The sequence below is a fragment of the Poecile atricapillus genome, chromosome 18 (genome assembly GCF_030490865.1).
Source record: "Poecile atricapillus isolate bPoeAtr1 chromosome 18, bPoeAtr1.hap1, whole genome shotgun sequence".
In the NCBI taxonomy this organism is placed as follows: domain Eukaryota; kingdom Metazoa; phylum Chordata; class Aves; order Passeriformes; family Paridae; genus Poecile; species Poecile atricapillus.
The window spans coordinates 2,602,984-2,618,671 of record NC_081266.1 but is presented as its reverse complement, the minus strand read 5'-3'; the positions used below and the strand labels follow the sequence as shown (position 1 = coordinate 2,618,671).

Here is a 15,688-nt window from a genome sequence, read left to right as displayed (position 1 = left end):
TGCTAGCAGCTGCTTTCACCCATGGATTCCAGTGGATATGCTCTTCATGTTCCAGAGCAGTCATGCAAGGTTTGCTCCTGTGGGGTAAATGTTTTTAGTGGTAATGAATGGTAGTGCACAGGTTCATTGCAGGCTTCTCCTTAAAATGGGGAAGAAGGTAGCATTAAAAATGAAGTTTGGTGCTCCCTGTAACTTCCAGAATTCATGGAGAATTCATACATGTAAAATGTAAAGGTGCTCTGCCCAAACACACAGATTTGAGACAATAAGAAAGTTTATCCAGATATCAAAACTATTACTGTTAGATTTACTAGAAGAAACTAAATGTTGAATAACTCAAATAGGAGATTTGATTTTTTTTTTAATTTAGAACAAAAACCTGCATGGCTAGATACTTTTATATCTTGTTTGTTAGTAACTGGTCATTACTGCCCATTAATAATGGTGGGTATGGGTACACTGGAGAAATTAAACTTCTTACATGTTTACTTACTTTCTCTTGAAGTAACATATCCACCAATCCGGACCCAATCTGTTGTATTTCAAATTCAATGCAAAATATTGAGATTTAGGTTTTGGGGGAAAAAATGAAAAGATTGGTTTAAAGTTGTGCATAATAGTTGAGTTTGACTTATTAGAAGCCCTCTAGAGCTATATAATTATCTGGTGGGAAGCTGATTTGGTGTGACTTACCGTCCAGAGATCCTGAAGTGACAGCCTGAACTGCTCCTTATCTTTGGAGAGAAGAGACTTTACCCATTAGTAACGGATTGCTGGATATATTATTTTAGAGAAAAAAAAGAACAAACAGGTAAGATTTTTTCATTCTCCTCTTCTACTATTTCCTGTCTACTGCAAAGGCATTCTCTGTCATCTTTGATCTGTCAGCTGTTGATTATATGAAGATGTGATCAGGTAGTCTTAAAGTACACAAAATCTGAATGTAATAATTTCTGTAGATAATTTGTACTGTGGCTGTAGATTATAAATATGCTTTCTGGAAAAAGACAATTTCTTGTTGCAGGTATTGAGGATGTTGGTTTGGGGATTTTGAAAGTAAAATTCGGGTAGAGCAAGAAAAGTCTGCAGTAGCTTCTGTAGATAATTGATAGAGAATATTTCTAATTGTTTGCTCTGTACATGACAAGAAAAAAATTACATCATGAATCAACCTGCATTTTGTCATAAAATACTGTTTCCTGAAAAGAATAATGCAGTTATGGTTTGAAAAGTTTTAGAAAAGTGGCTGACACATAGTTTGTGCTTTTTTCACAAAGGAAAAAAAATACTGTACTTTGATACTATATTTAACTTGGAATATGGTAATGCATGCATTGTACCAAGGCTTCAGGTTGTTTTTGACCTCTAGAAAGCATTGGTAAAACTAAAATTTTCTCAGTGTGACTGAATTTCAGGACATGGGCTTTTTTGGAGCTATTTTTTTTTCTGACAGTGTCTGTATGATGAGAAAGAGGTGGAATCTGAATTCAGGAGCACATTAGTGAAAGTTAATCCTAAATTTAGATTTGGTGGTTTAGTTTAATGAAGCTGCTTGTATGGACAACTATTTCAAGGATAAAAAAAAGGAGAGCAAAAAATGTTAAATGCACGTATCTGTTGATTGTGAGTTAAATCATCTTTCATAAAAATAAGTGTTTTGAGTTCAAGATCAGGTTGGTAGGGCTTAGCAATATAATTTAGTAGATGCTGGCCTTACCCACAGCAGGGGATTTGGAACTGAATGACTTTTAAAGCACCCTTCCAACCCAAACCATCCTGTGGTTCTGTAAGTGTAAATTTTAATGTTCAGTTTGAATTTAAAGTAAGGAAAATTGTGTTGGAGTTGCTGCAGTGTAAATGAGATCAGCATCCAGAGTGTGTTGGGATTCACAGGTGTGCTGGGATTTCTTCCATTGGAAGTCACTACAGTCTGAGTAGACAATATTGCTGTTTGTTTGAACATGGGAAATCTTAGGGCAAGGTAAAAATAAGGTAAAAATAAGGTAAAAAAAAGAGGCAATTTTGGTAGAAATCTTCACAATTCTTAAGATGCTTTTTAGTGCGGGAGGCAGAGGGGAACAAGTAGAGTGTGAAGGTTCTTCAAGTTTTTTGTCAGGGAATTTAATGTTTGAGTTAGTTCAGTACTTAGAGAACTTCTCTAACTCCCTCTAAGAATTCTTCCCTTTCAAAAAACACAACAAGCACAGACAAAAAAAAGTGGAAAAATGCTTTGATGTTTTGCCTTTTACTGCCTTGAAATCTGTGTATGTATTTTTAGTCCTACAGCAAGTATCAAGCTATTGGGGACAGCACAGTTTTTTCTCTTTGTGGACTGTATTTTACTACTGATCATGGAAAACAGTTTGCTGAGTCTGAGACAGAAATAGACTTTCCAGTTCTGTAGCCACTGTTAGAAAGCAACACAATTGGGGTTTAGGGGCAAAAATTGGGGCAGGTGGAGTTGTAAAGCTATTTTTTTGTTTTCCAAGCAAATTCCCAGGCATGGGGCAGGTTACTGTAAGCTTGGAAATTCATCCTTAGCCTTCAAAATGACATAGTAGCACTATGGCCGTAGTTACAGCAGCATTCCTGATTCCCAGTCTCCTGTTGGAGCTGCCTCATTTGTTTGCTGTGAGGGGAAGTGTTAGGAAAAGAGGCAGGTGAAAGAGCTGAGAAACCAGGGAAGGAAAGGAAGAGCCAAGCAGATGTGGAAGGAGGAGAACTTTGCAATGGTTTAGGCTGGTGATAGGTTTTTTGCTGCTGGCTGATCCACTCATTTGTCCTACTGCTATTGTCTAGATCCAAAGAAAAATCAATCATATGGATACACAGCTAATTGCAGCCAGTGATAAAATGCATAATCTAAAATCACTTTTCTATTACCCATGTAAGCTCAGAGCACAATAGGAAAGGGTTGTGCTTCCCTCTCCAATGGTATCATTTAAATACTTATTTTGCAAATGAAATAATTGTAAATATGAACCAGATACTTATAAAAATAACAATTGTAGCCAGTACAAGCTTAGTTGCTGCTGTCATTCAGTTTGTGTGTTTCTGCTTGATTATTGTTGGATTTCCGTTGAGTGAGGACATTTCCTCTAAATGAGAGAATTACCTTAAATGCTCCTGAAGTAGCAGCAGCATCCCAAACTGAATCTATAAATAATTGTTACTACTTCTTTACTGAAGTTATAGCCAGAGCTGTAAGGCAGCTGTCACTGACTTTTTATAGTCTTTACAAAGAGCATTAAACTGTTTGAAATTTAATGTGTGTGAGGATGTCTTTGTTAGTTCAGCCTTGTCACAAAAAAAGGAGGATGTTAGAGAGTGTTACTGTTAGCAAACGCAGAGCATTGGAGAGGTGTTGAGAAACAGTAACGGTGCAGTACTTTGGAAGGCAAGGGAATGTTGGTCCATGAAGAAGGAAGTTCTTCAGAAGCCTGTTTTCTGTGGAAAATTTAATTTGCCAGTGCATTGAGATTAATTTTATGCTATGCAAAATAAAATATAGTATGGCATAAAAAAATTTAGTATCATGACATAATTATTGAGAGTTAAAAACTTCAAACAAATGTGTTACAGAATATGTTTTTGTTTTTCTTTTTAAGAATTGCATGGTCATTAAGAATTTGGTTTTGCTTTAGTGTGTTGGAAGCTGAGGCAGAAAAATCAAGCCAAGGTCTCTGAAGCTCCTGTGCCACACAGCCACTGATGCAGTTGCTCTGTTTTTTCTCACTAGTGTGTAGTTGGTGGGTGCAATGCCAGCTTTGCATCTCAGGGAGGACTTGCCCGTCATGTGCCCACACACTTCAGCCAACAGAACTCTTCAAAAGTTGCCAGCCAGCCAAAGGCCAAAGAGGAATCTCCATCTAAAGCTGGAATGAATAAAAGAAGAAAATTGAAGAATAAGAGACGACGATCACTACGTAAGTGTTTCAGAGAAGCAGAAGTTCTTGAAAGGTTTGTCTTAGAGTGCAAGTTCCTCCTCACTCTGGTGGTTCCTCTGCATATTTGAGTCTGGTAGGGCTGGCATTCCTTCTGATGGGAAGAAAACAATTCCAGATTCTGTTTATGTTCTTTTTCAGGGTAAATCTCTGTGTGTCAAGGAAAAAAAGATCAGTTTCCTGTGAGCAACAATTGGAATTGCCGATTGAAAGAAGCTTTTAATTTTAGAGTTGCTTTTTGTTTACTGACTGTATTACTGTTGGAAAGTGTTTTGTTTAGTGCTGATGAGATCTGAAGTTCAGACAGAGATTGCAGATTCATATAAATTAGAGATAAATGCATGTTATATAAGCTCTTTTTTGAGCACAACATTTCATTATGTTAATGACAGTTTTATGAGCAAAACCAAGATCTAATTTTGGGCAGAATTGACTTGCTATGTTTTTTTAATCTGTCTCCACATAGTTGATGTTCATTAATTTTATATGAACCAATGTGCTGAGAGGTGTTTTGTCATTTAAAATGAGAACTATTTCCTCTAGCAAGAAATAATCACTTTACCCAGTACCTCTTCTAGTCCATTTGGATGTGGTAGTTTGATTCCCAAGTTGTCCTAGCATTAAACTAGTGAAACATCAAATTTCTCTGGAAATTCTAATCTACAGGAATGTTTAGGAAAGATTAGGCAATTTTAAAAATATTTCACTTTGGCTTATAATTGCTTTGGATACAACTCTCCAGTACCAAACTGATCATTTGATAATATTAAAATGTTACTCTGACACCTGCATTTTAGAGGAGACACGAAAAAACCTTTTCACATTTTTTTCTGCTGGTATGTCAACAGCTGAAATAAAAATAACATGAATTTTTACTTGTGGTGCAAAATTTATCTTACAGTATTGGAAAGTAGCACAAGATATCTTTTTTTTATGAAGCACTGGACATTTAAAATCTTGTACTGTTCAGTTTTATTTCTCCAAAACTTCTCTGTAGCAGAACGTGTAACTGTATCCATTTTTCTCTTTCTGTGAAGAAATACAGTTCTTAGTTACTCAAATGGTACTGCAGCAATGGATTCACATACTAGTGGTTGGAGGTGATTACTCTTTATCACATGATTGTGATTTATTCTTAATCCCTCACCTGTGTTTTAAGGAACTTTATGGAAATTTATGAAGCAGTGGTCATGTTCCTGCCTTGCATGCAGACAAGTGTGTCCTGGGAAGTTACATTTCCTCTGGAATTCTGAAAAGGTTCCTGAGCCTCTGGGTATGCCTGGGTATTTTTAAAATATACATGAACAAATTATATTGTAAAACACGTCTTAAAAGTTAAGATTTCTAATTTTAATTAGATTTCCTCTAATTTTAATTCAGCATTTAAAGAAATGAGAGAACTGTTTCCGTCCTTTTCGGTATTTGATTTTCAAAGAGCTTTCCCTTTCTGTCTGGAAATCTGTGTAAATGAGAACTTTGCAGTATCTTTTTACATCATAAATGTAATGAGAGAGACATCTTGAGATAATTGCAGGTTCCTAAAGGATCATTGTGATTTGTTGACTGTGTTACTCAAAATAAAAATGTCTAAGACTGGTCACTTCAAAATTTTCATTTTCAGAGGTTCCTGAGTTGCATGTTAGCTTGCTTCTCCATATTGATTTTGTTAGGTGGCTGATTTAATGAATCTTAATTAATTTGCACTCCTGCTATATGCAGAAGTAGTTTTTCAGGTTGGCATTTTATTAGTAATTGATAAACATCATCTTATATTATTTAACTTACAAATTACAAACCAGAGCTTCATAATTAAAATTTCAAATTATCTACTAAGGTGCTGTAGCTGTAGTAAGAATTTACTTCAGAATTTATGAATGAATTTTTGGCAAAAAAATGTAAATAATAAATATTGTGGGAATGTTAAAGACCAGACTGTAGTATTTGAATGGTCTGCTGTCTTGATCAAGTGCTGCACAGGAAGAAAAGTGACAGCTGCTTGAGCAATTTCTTATCTTGTAGCCTCTCGAGACAAATGCAATGCTGGCTGTAGACTTTTGCCTTAAGGCAGAAATCATCTCTAACTGAATTGGGAACTGACTAGTGTAATGTATTTCTCCAGAGGGTATGTGACCCAGAAATGTATCCAAAGTTGATGGCATTTTCTGAAAATGCTAAGTATTGGCAGCTTTCCTTTCCAACTTTGTGTGGATTATTGTTGGTGAGGTGAACATGACAAAGGGCTGATACAGTTTTGCTTGTCTTTCTGTTTCTTAGCTTAAAGAATTTAACTGAAGTTTGCATGGTTTGTCTTTGAATGGGGGAAGGCAAAACCTCTATCTAAGAAGTCAAAATAACACAATTAACATCATTAAGTGTTTTCAGTCTAGAGTATATAAAGCTAAGAACCTGGATTTATAATTTGGTATTTTTAAGTGCCCAGAAGGAGAGGTGTTTAACACATGTACCAGGTTCTCTGCAAGTAGGGTTACAAGGACTTAATGACATGGATGTAAAGCAAAATGCCATTTGATAGTGGACAATCTGTTATAATCACTTGCAGATAATAATTTGACAAAAGATAGCAGTTTTTCAGCACAAAACAATTTGTCTCTGGAAAAAAATGTCAGCTTGTTCTTTCTACATCATGGTTTTATTAGACCCTGGCTTTTTTAAAGGTGTAAGTGCATTACTAAATATTTATTGACAATTAATGGCCAATATATACTGTTACTGAAGCACCCTCATGTGTAAATTCGAAATAGTTTAAGTACAGCAAATTTATACATTTACTTCCTCTGTTTTCTATCTGAAGGTAACACCCTTCTGTGAGAGAATGTATAATGACAAAGGAGATTTCACTGTGGGTATATGTGATGAGAATACAATCTTCTAACTTAGACTGTAAAGAGAATTTTTGCTGTTAATTAATTGGTTTTTAACATCTTGCCATTTTAAACTGTTTTCTTTTGTCCTATGAACAAGGCATGTTCTTCTAAGTTTGAAAATCAGCTTTTATCATAACAGCTTGTTTTACTGGCATCACCCTTTTAGCTGGTTACATTCATGGTGCTATAGAGATCTTACTTGTCTTAAAAATTTTGATGTAGAATAATTCAGGATTAGAATCTGGGCTTGTTTTCTCTTCTGGATGGCCTTTTACATGTTCCCTCATTCATACAGAGTGGTATTTAGAACCAAATATATTAAAAATGTGTACCTCTAAAATAGGTCACAGTATTGCTATTCTGAAGCTACCTTGAATACAATATTGTCACTTGCTTTTTCATATGACAGACACTGTAGTTATTAACTAACATGATAATTGAGTGCACAGGAGGAATATAAGAGATAAGGAAGTTCATGAACACTGTTCATGAAATTTACAGTAAGACTGTTACTTAGGTAGGGCTTGGATTTTCATTTGCTGGGTTACTGATGTGATGATGTAATATATTTGCCTTAAGGAATTGATGTATACTTGAAATTTGTATTATTAAGCAGGAAGGAAGATACTTAAAGCCATTTCCTCAAAATCATTTTCAGAGTAAAGATGCATAGAAAATGCAACACCAACACTTAAGAGTAAATTAAATAATTTATACACTTTTGAAAAATAGTACCCTTTCTTCTCAGTCTGCTGAATGTTTTCCACTGTAAATCCTGGAGAAATTTGCTGCATGAAACTGAAAACAAAAATTTGGGTTTGTTTTTTTTTTTTTTCCCCCCTTCTTTCCACCCTCCCTCCTTTCCTCCCTCATATTTATTTATCAAATATTTATATGCTTGCATCACTGACCACCTGCAGCACGAGCTGTGGTCCTGCGTTGCCACTTAGAGCAAGAAAACATTGCAGTGAGATGATTGCCTAATTGGCAGTGTCCAAGTGAGATGGAGCAGGGACAGAACAGAGTGTACAGATGAATGCTTACCAACAGTCAGCCCCAGGAGTGCAGCAAATGCGAGCTCCAAGTGGAATTTGTAGTTCACTTTGAAATAATGGATGCAGAAGCTGTTTTAAATGAAGACAGCAGAAGTTTGAATCACTGTGCAGATTTCAGGGCAATACATAGTTGATAGTGTAATACTAGTTCCTGTTCTTACTTTTAATTTCAGTGTGTTATTTAATAAATTGCTACTTTCAAGCAAGGCTTAAAAATGTGAATATTTTCATTCAGACTTTTTTGCTAATGTAATGTTATTACGGTTTTATATGGTATATTTTAAAACTTTATTGTGAAATACTTCTAATACCATACAAATATGTTCTTAATAGCAATTACTTTTTAGTTTAAGTACTTTTAGTGTAGAATTGATTTATTTTACACCCTAAATCAAAAATTCAACAATCTTCCTATGGTTCAAGAAACATTTAACTGTAAAATTAATTTTCTAAAAGAAAGAGGTCTTTATAATGCCTGCTGATTTTATACTGGTTGTAAAATCTCATATGGGTGTTAGTTGTGCTTTACTCATTATAAATTGAAGAGTAATATATGATGCATGCAGTTGGTGCTTCTTGGGCAGAAAATCTTTAGTAATAGTCCAAGAACACTGAATAACAACTTGTGCATAGAGAGAAATGTGTAGTACTGTGGAGTTTTTCACCTGAATATTCAGCATTATTGAAACTGAAATGGGTGGATGTTGTTACATTTTTGGAAATAGCTGTTTCATCCACAGGGAGTGTGTTTTGACCAAACTTGAACTGTGCTTCTCGAGGAATAATTTCTCCCTCTCAGTGAAATTAATGTTTGCAGCTCTCTGACAAGGTAGTGCTAGTGACATAATGAGAAATGATTTACTAATGACACTTCAGACCTATTTACGTGTTTGAATGCTTTCAAGGTGTTGAACACTAAGGATCTCTTTTCCTTTTTTCCAGCAAGACCTCATGACTTTTTTGATGCACAAACACTGGATGCTATAAGACATCGAGCCATCTGCTTTAATCTCTCAGCACATATAGAAAGTTTAGGAAAAGGCCACAGTGTTGTATTTCATAGTACTGTAAGTATATATATGATGCATTCTGTTTGTTTACCTTTGAGTCTGAAAAATCTAAACTTTCAGAAAGATTTCTGGTTTCCTCTTACTGCTGTAGACATTTAATCAGAAATAAGCAATAATGGCTCCTTTATATTGTTGAGTTGTCCACTGCTATTAGTAAATGAACTTTTAAGAAGTATTGGTGGTAGTTGTTCTAGCTCACAGATTGAATGGATTGCAGCATTTCCTGTCTGATCCAGTTGGGGAATATGTAACAACAACTTTGTGTTGCAGAGGAAAGTTGGTTCTAGCTTCTAAATAAGAATACAGTTCAGATTGCATTTCCATGGTCATGAAGTGACAGTGCTAATTTATCACAAATATTTTTGGTGTGTAATTGAGTATGTAAAGATGCTGGTCTGAAATATGTGTTTATTCCCCTTTTTTTCTTCAGTTTAAAAGATAAAATCCTGAATAAATTTATTCCTTTCATTTCCCCATTTTTTTTTAATAAACTTACCACCAAAATATTGGTGAATTGCTGGAAGGAGGCAAGAACCAAGTGGGGAAACTTGTGTTTGGATAGAAAAGGCATCAGTTTTAATTTAGAAGAGTTCAAAGCGGGGATAAAGTACTGAATTGGGGTAGAAGGATAGAGGAAGTTTAAAAAGTTGAATAACCTCAGGTTTTCTTAGGCATGTTGGGAGATGAGGGCATGTAAAAGGTGGAGACTTGGCTGAAGAAAAGATGTAAGAGATGGCACAAAATGACGAGGGATGTTTCTAAATTGGTAGAATAGTCCAAATGAGGACTGCTGGCTAACATGTCTTCAGCTACAGGGATGAAAGCTCTTGAACTATCAGTTCAAGCTCTTGAACTATCAGTTCTTTCCATAAATAAAAGGTGATTTTGTATGCATGAAGCTTATTTTACCTTGTCTTGCAAGACTGATGATTGTTCTAAATACCTGTGGCCTGTATTGCAAATCTTTTCCAAAATATTTCTGCTGAACTTTATGTACATTGTGCACCAGCTGCAAGTGGAGATTGCAATGGTTTAGCTGCAACTGTATTTAAATCTCATTCTAGTTTCCCTGACCAATGTGGATTTTACAATTCTGTGAGAAGAGCAGATTTTCTTCCAATTCACAGATTCCTTTAATCTGAAAGGTTATCCAGGCAGTCTACTCAGTTATGGAAGAACAGCTCTGGCTGTTGGAATAATTCATAAGGAAGTGGAATTAGAGGAATCTGCTCTAAAACTGTTTCACATTAACTTGAAGGAAGTGGTGAAAATCCTTTTAGCTCATCCGTGCATGCATGACTCAAGACGGTAGGAGGTTGATTAGATCTGAAATTGCTTAGACCTCAGTTGTGGGAGAGGTTGTACCAGTGGGAGAACTGCTCCAGGATTCCAGCCCCATGCTGTGCTTGGCTGCTGTATTTGGGTGTGCTGGACATCAGCTTTGGTGATGAGGCTCACCCTAAAATCAGCTTTAAAAAGAAAAGATAGGCCAGGAGCTGTTTTATGGATGTGCACCATTACACTGAGCTAACGATACCTCAGATGCAAACACTCATTTTGCATCACTTAAAAGCACTAGGACATGGGATTTGAATGGTGACTGGCTAAATGGCACAATAAGTCTGTGTGTGGTCCACCTTCAGATGAAGAAAAAAATGTGTAATTAGCAGAGACATTAATTTGAAAGATGGAAAACAGGAAGATGAAGTTGTCTGAAAACAGACATAAATGATGTGGCTTTATTGTTTCACGTGAGCACAATGCAGTATAGTTCAGGGCAGATATTCTAATATAAAAAATTTCTAAGCAGTCACTGTAGTGTCTTTCATGTTCTCTGTAAAGGCACATCCTTTCATTTATATATACTTTTTTAAACACAACCTTTTCTTTGTAGATATGGAAAGGTTTAGAATGCAGTTATTAATAAAACCTTTTTGAAAGTATGTTTGCCATCCAGAATACACCTTTGACTTGATTATGATTTTTTTTGAGTCAAATTCTTTGTATTTTAATTCTTTGAATTGTTAGATGGAAAAAGCCAAGCATGTCTAGTTAAACTAAGGAAATGCAACTTAGAAGTTGCCCTGTCATGCCACCTCAAAGATTTGAAGTGGCTTGAATTAATTCTCTAAAACATTTGAACACTAAACTGTTCTCTGGTCCAGCTTTTTCAGGTGTTTCAGTTCGGTGGCCACATGTATTTTAACTAGTTACATTGTTTCAGTATATTGAAACCTTGTAAGACAGTAAATGAATACAGTGAGATGCATACCAATTTACAGTGTGAAATTGTTTTCTTTTTCCAGAAGAGGTCAGCAAAACTCCGTGTCTGATTTGAGACAACTTTGATGCACGTTTCCTTTGAATTTCCATTTTGTTTCTGGGACAGTGCAGGAAATGTAGAGAGTATAGTAAGAATATTTCCAAATAAAGCTGTATTAAGTGTACATCTTCTGGCTGAATTGTGGTTTTCACTTAAAAACTTAAATGGACTTAAGTTCTTTGCAAAACAAGTTTAAGTCTTCAGAGCATATTTATTGCAGGCACACAACTTGCAAGGGGTATAACAGTTTGCTTTCTGTGAATGTTTAGTAGAACATGAGGAACAACAACTTCTGAGTAAAAAAATCTGTCATTTTGGTTTTAAGTATAATTTTGTAATTATTATAGGTAATAGCTAAAAGAAAAGAAGATTCTGGCAAAATAAAACTCTTGCTTCATTGGACACCAGAGGACATGTGAGTATATTGATATGATTGATATATTGATTAATTGAGGACATGTGAGGTAGTGATGTGTTTTCAATGGGGGAGGATTTACAGTGGGATCAGTGAATTGTTACTAAATTATTTTGTGCCTTTGAATATTTGAGTTGAAGTTAATATTTAAAAAATGTGTTTCAAAAAGTAATTTAGAAGTTTAGAAATTAATAAACAATTAATTTTATTTTTACTTTCACTTTCAAATCTTTGGGCTCCAATACCAGTTCAGTTAAATTTGCATCTGTATTTTTAATGCATTTTGTCACAAGTTTCAATTAATCTTGAGAGACAACAGCTAAAATATTCATATAAAATAGGCAGTATTTTGATTCCTTTTAAGACAGATGGTAGTATTATATCTAACAGCAATCTGAAATTATTCTTTTTAAAATGTTACAGATGAAGACAGTTAATTTTATTTTGAGATAAGCATTAAGAAGTATGCAACACTGGGAAGATGAAAAATAGAGTAGTATTTTTGTAATACAGAGCCAAATGAATTTTTTGCTCATGCAGATGAATTCAGTATTAGAATCTCTGCAGTGGAGAAGACAGGTTGTTCAGTAATGTCAAGGCATTCCCTGTCGAGATGAGAAACGAGGCATGGGACCACCATGCTTTGAGATGATTTATTGCTCCAGTAGCCAGATAAGATGTCAGTCTGAAGGGGTGAGATTTAGAGAGGAGCAACAAGTCAGTCATAGCTCAAGGTAGTCACGGGTTTTTTCATCACACAGCAATATAGAACATTTTGGTCCAATAGACAGTTGACACAAAACTTGTTTTTACTTCTTAACCTATCATCTTTGCTTAATTTTGCTGCACTGTGTCTGTCTCTTAGCCAATAAGCTGACAGGTCACATACTCATATGCACACCTCTGTTACAGCTTCTAAATCCCTAACCTGCTCTATAAATCACATTATTACAGCTCAAACCTCCAACTATTTCACTTAATATAATTTCTTACTTACTCAAAACATATTCTTACTTATCACTATAAGGACATAAGTTTATAATTTTTTACCTAATGTTTCTGTACCTTTATCATTACATTAACCCAAGCTCTTTCCAGGGCTGCAGATTGAACCCTTCAGCATCTGTAGAATTTTCCATTTTTCCATTTCCACAATTCCCAGTGGAATTTAGATTTGGTTGGTCAGGTCAGAGGAGTAATGTGTTTTATATTGCTGTTTGTTGCATCTTGGTTGGGTTAGATAGGTTAGAGTGTGTATTTCAGGCACTGAATGATACAGTTTTGAATTACTGAGTATTCAGTTCATCTTGATTATTCCATGAGAGCAGAGGAGATTCCAAGGTGTCCTGGCACACGCCATCAGTCTGTTTTACACTGTCAGGGTACTCACGCTTCAGGAAGTGAAATGCACTCATGGTGATTCCTTTCCACTCCACTGAGCTGTTCATCAGCCTTCCCCATGGAGCTGGCAGTAATGATTTAGCTTCTACAGAATCCTCTTGAGAAACTGTAGAAGTTCTCCAGGATATCCATATGTTTAGGGTTCTGGTCATGAAAAATAGATACAAGTCTTTAAGTTGTTTCCTCTACAAGAGGAAAATAACTTCTTGTGGGCTAGGAGGGTGGGGGGGTATTTTGTTGGTTTTGGTTTTTGTTAAGAGCAGGAATTTTTGGTGTCAGTAAATTAGAATACTGAGTTGTCTTTCTGTATATTTCAAATCTCTGCATGTGGAAAGTTTTCTTTTTTGCTGTTTGTATCTTGAGCATACAGTTGCTACTGAAAATGTCTTCCCAATGTTGGTTGTCCAAAAAGTGATTTTTGGCTTTATTTAAAAAACTTCCATGTTGTTTTTCCACCTTTCATGATTCATGAGACTTAGTGAATAAATGGATAACCTGCTGGGTTGTTCTCCCTCCCCCTCTGCTCTGTTGGTTTTTCTTTTTTTTTCTTCCTCCTTCATCTGAAAGGATTAATTGGAGAAACTCCTTTTCCTGCTGGGTTAGAGGTTCTGGGTTTCATTTCATATTTTGAATAGTTTATCAAAAAAATTGAATTTGAGTTGCAGCTAACTTTCACGCCAAGTGAAGTCTGCAAAATACAGATTCGGTGAAATAATTTGCAAAAGTCTGTCAAATTTGGCTTTTCAGAGAAGGAGCCATCACAGTTAGTTTTAAGTGTTGGACTTCTCAATTTGAAACCTGTTTCAGAGACTTAGGCACCTTAATTACAAACTCCTCCCCCAACCTGAAGTTAATCTTTGGCTTCTGGGACACGTAAAAAAATTTAAAAACCCCACCAAAAACCGAAAGAAGAGGGTAACAATTATCTTCAGCAAAGTTGGAGCATTTTGTCTGTGAAGCTTTTTGAGCTTGGAGCAAGCAAATTAGTGTAAAAAAGCTCAGTGCCTGCAGTGTATTCTCTCCTTTAATTGAACAGAATCACAGAATTTCTACCTAGTAAAATAAACGATTTTCAAAGGTCTGGTTGTTTTTTCACATTAAAGTTTTACAGTGGAGAATGTAGTGCCGTTATCATTGTACACTTGGAATATGTTTCTGGAATAATCTAAGTTCTGTTCAGTGTCTTCTTTTCAAACTGAGAACCTGAAAAACTTCAAAGTATAATGTGTAAAGATTGGCTGCCTTTCCTCACTTTGGTGAAGATGCTTTTTCAACCAGGGAAATGTGAAAATTGCTTCATATGTGCTAGTTTACTACATAATTTTATGGTAAGAAAAATAGTTGATCTTTTTTGAATATTTTTATTTTATTTATTTATTCATAGTCTGCCTGATGTGTGGGTAAATGAAAGTGAGCGACATCAGTTAAAAACTAAAGTAGTTCACTTATCAAAACTACCAAAAGATACTGCCTTGCTTCTGGACCCAAACATTTACAGGTAACATCTTAATTTTGAAACTTTCTTTACTTGAATGTTATCTTAAGCCTCACTTAACTTTTTGACGTTGGAAAATCAGGATTGCTAATGTATTATACACCAGATCAAGGAGCCTTGGTACTGTAAACGTCCAGGAGTTAAGTTCTGAGGTCTTAAGTTATTTCAGAATTACTTCTTGAACTAAACTCTAGTGACTGAGAAACGGGGAATGTGTGTATTTACCAAGTGTATTTTACTTTTTTGTGCTTGGTGTACAGAAATTCTAGTAAAGGAAGTACATACAGTGGAATCCTGAAAGATCACTTCTGTTAAGATCACATACTGGTTTGTATACCAATTTTTTTAAAGTCCAAATTTATCTTTCCATATTATATTCAGCTGTAATACATGCAGTATTACCTTGAAACTTGTACTTGTATTCAAGTACTGTTACTTTTTTATGACAAGATTCTTTATAGGGGGACAAAAGGGAACAATCCATGTTACTTGTCTTTAAGCTACTTTCACATTTCTGTTTTTAGGCCCTCAGATTGGCTTCTAATCCATCTGGTTTCTAATAATTTCCTGATTCTCCCCCCCACCTCTTTATTACTGCTCTCCCATGATTGTCAGTACCCACAGTTCTGTGTGTACAGTTTTTAAAGGTAATCTGAAATGCTTCATTCATTCTGAAATTTTGAGCATCCATAGAAACATTTATGTGATTGTATTAAAAATCCATGAAAATGGGTTGTGGAAAGAAAGTTTATCGTAACAGAAGTTCAGTGTTCCGATGTTTCTTCCTTAACATCCAGTGACCAAGAGTCTCGAGGAGTAAATAAAACACTAATCTGAGGCCTTTCAATGCAATAAGCCTTTCAGTTCACCTTTAATATTCAGTGTATTTCACTAATCAAATTAATGAAAACTTGCTTTACAATATGAAAACCGATCCTACTGTATTTGCTATCTTTGTAAATGTGTTTTAAATACTTGCCTTAGTCTGTGAATCATTGCTTTAAATGGTAAAATCATAAAATGTTATGGCAAGATTGGATTGTGTGTTTTAAAACTGCTTAACACAGTGACTTTTGTAATCTAATTGAGGTATTAATAAT

General features: G+C 35.2%; 1 protein-coding gene across 2 annotated transcripts in view; it reads left to right on the top strand.

Moving 5' to 3' along the window:
* Positions 1 to 15,688, top strand: part of AEBP2 (AE binding protein 2) — a 43,512-nt gene that overhangs the window by 25,175 nt on the left and 2,649 nt on the right. Inside the window, exons 4-8 of one of the 2 annotated variants that reach the window (XM_058852993.1) lie at positions 3,740 to 3,926; positions 8,827 to 8,951; positions 11,625 to 11,692; positions 14,478 to 14,591; positions 14,849 to 14,915. In XM_058852993.1, coding sequence (XP_058708976.1) covers positions 3,740 to 3,926; positions 8,827 to 8,951; positions 11,625 to 11,692; positions 14,478 to 14,591; positions 14,849 to 14,903 — 549 coding nt within the window. In that variant the 3' untranslated portion in view covers positions 14,904 to 14,915. The remainder of the gene's footprint in view (positions 1 to 3,739; positions 3,927 to 8,826; positions 8,952 to 11,624; positions 11,693 to 14,477; positions 14,592 to 14,848; positions 14,916 to 15,688) is intronic. The other variant, XM_058852994.1, reaches the window with a different exon arrangement.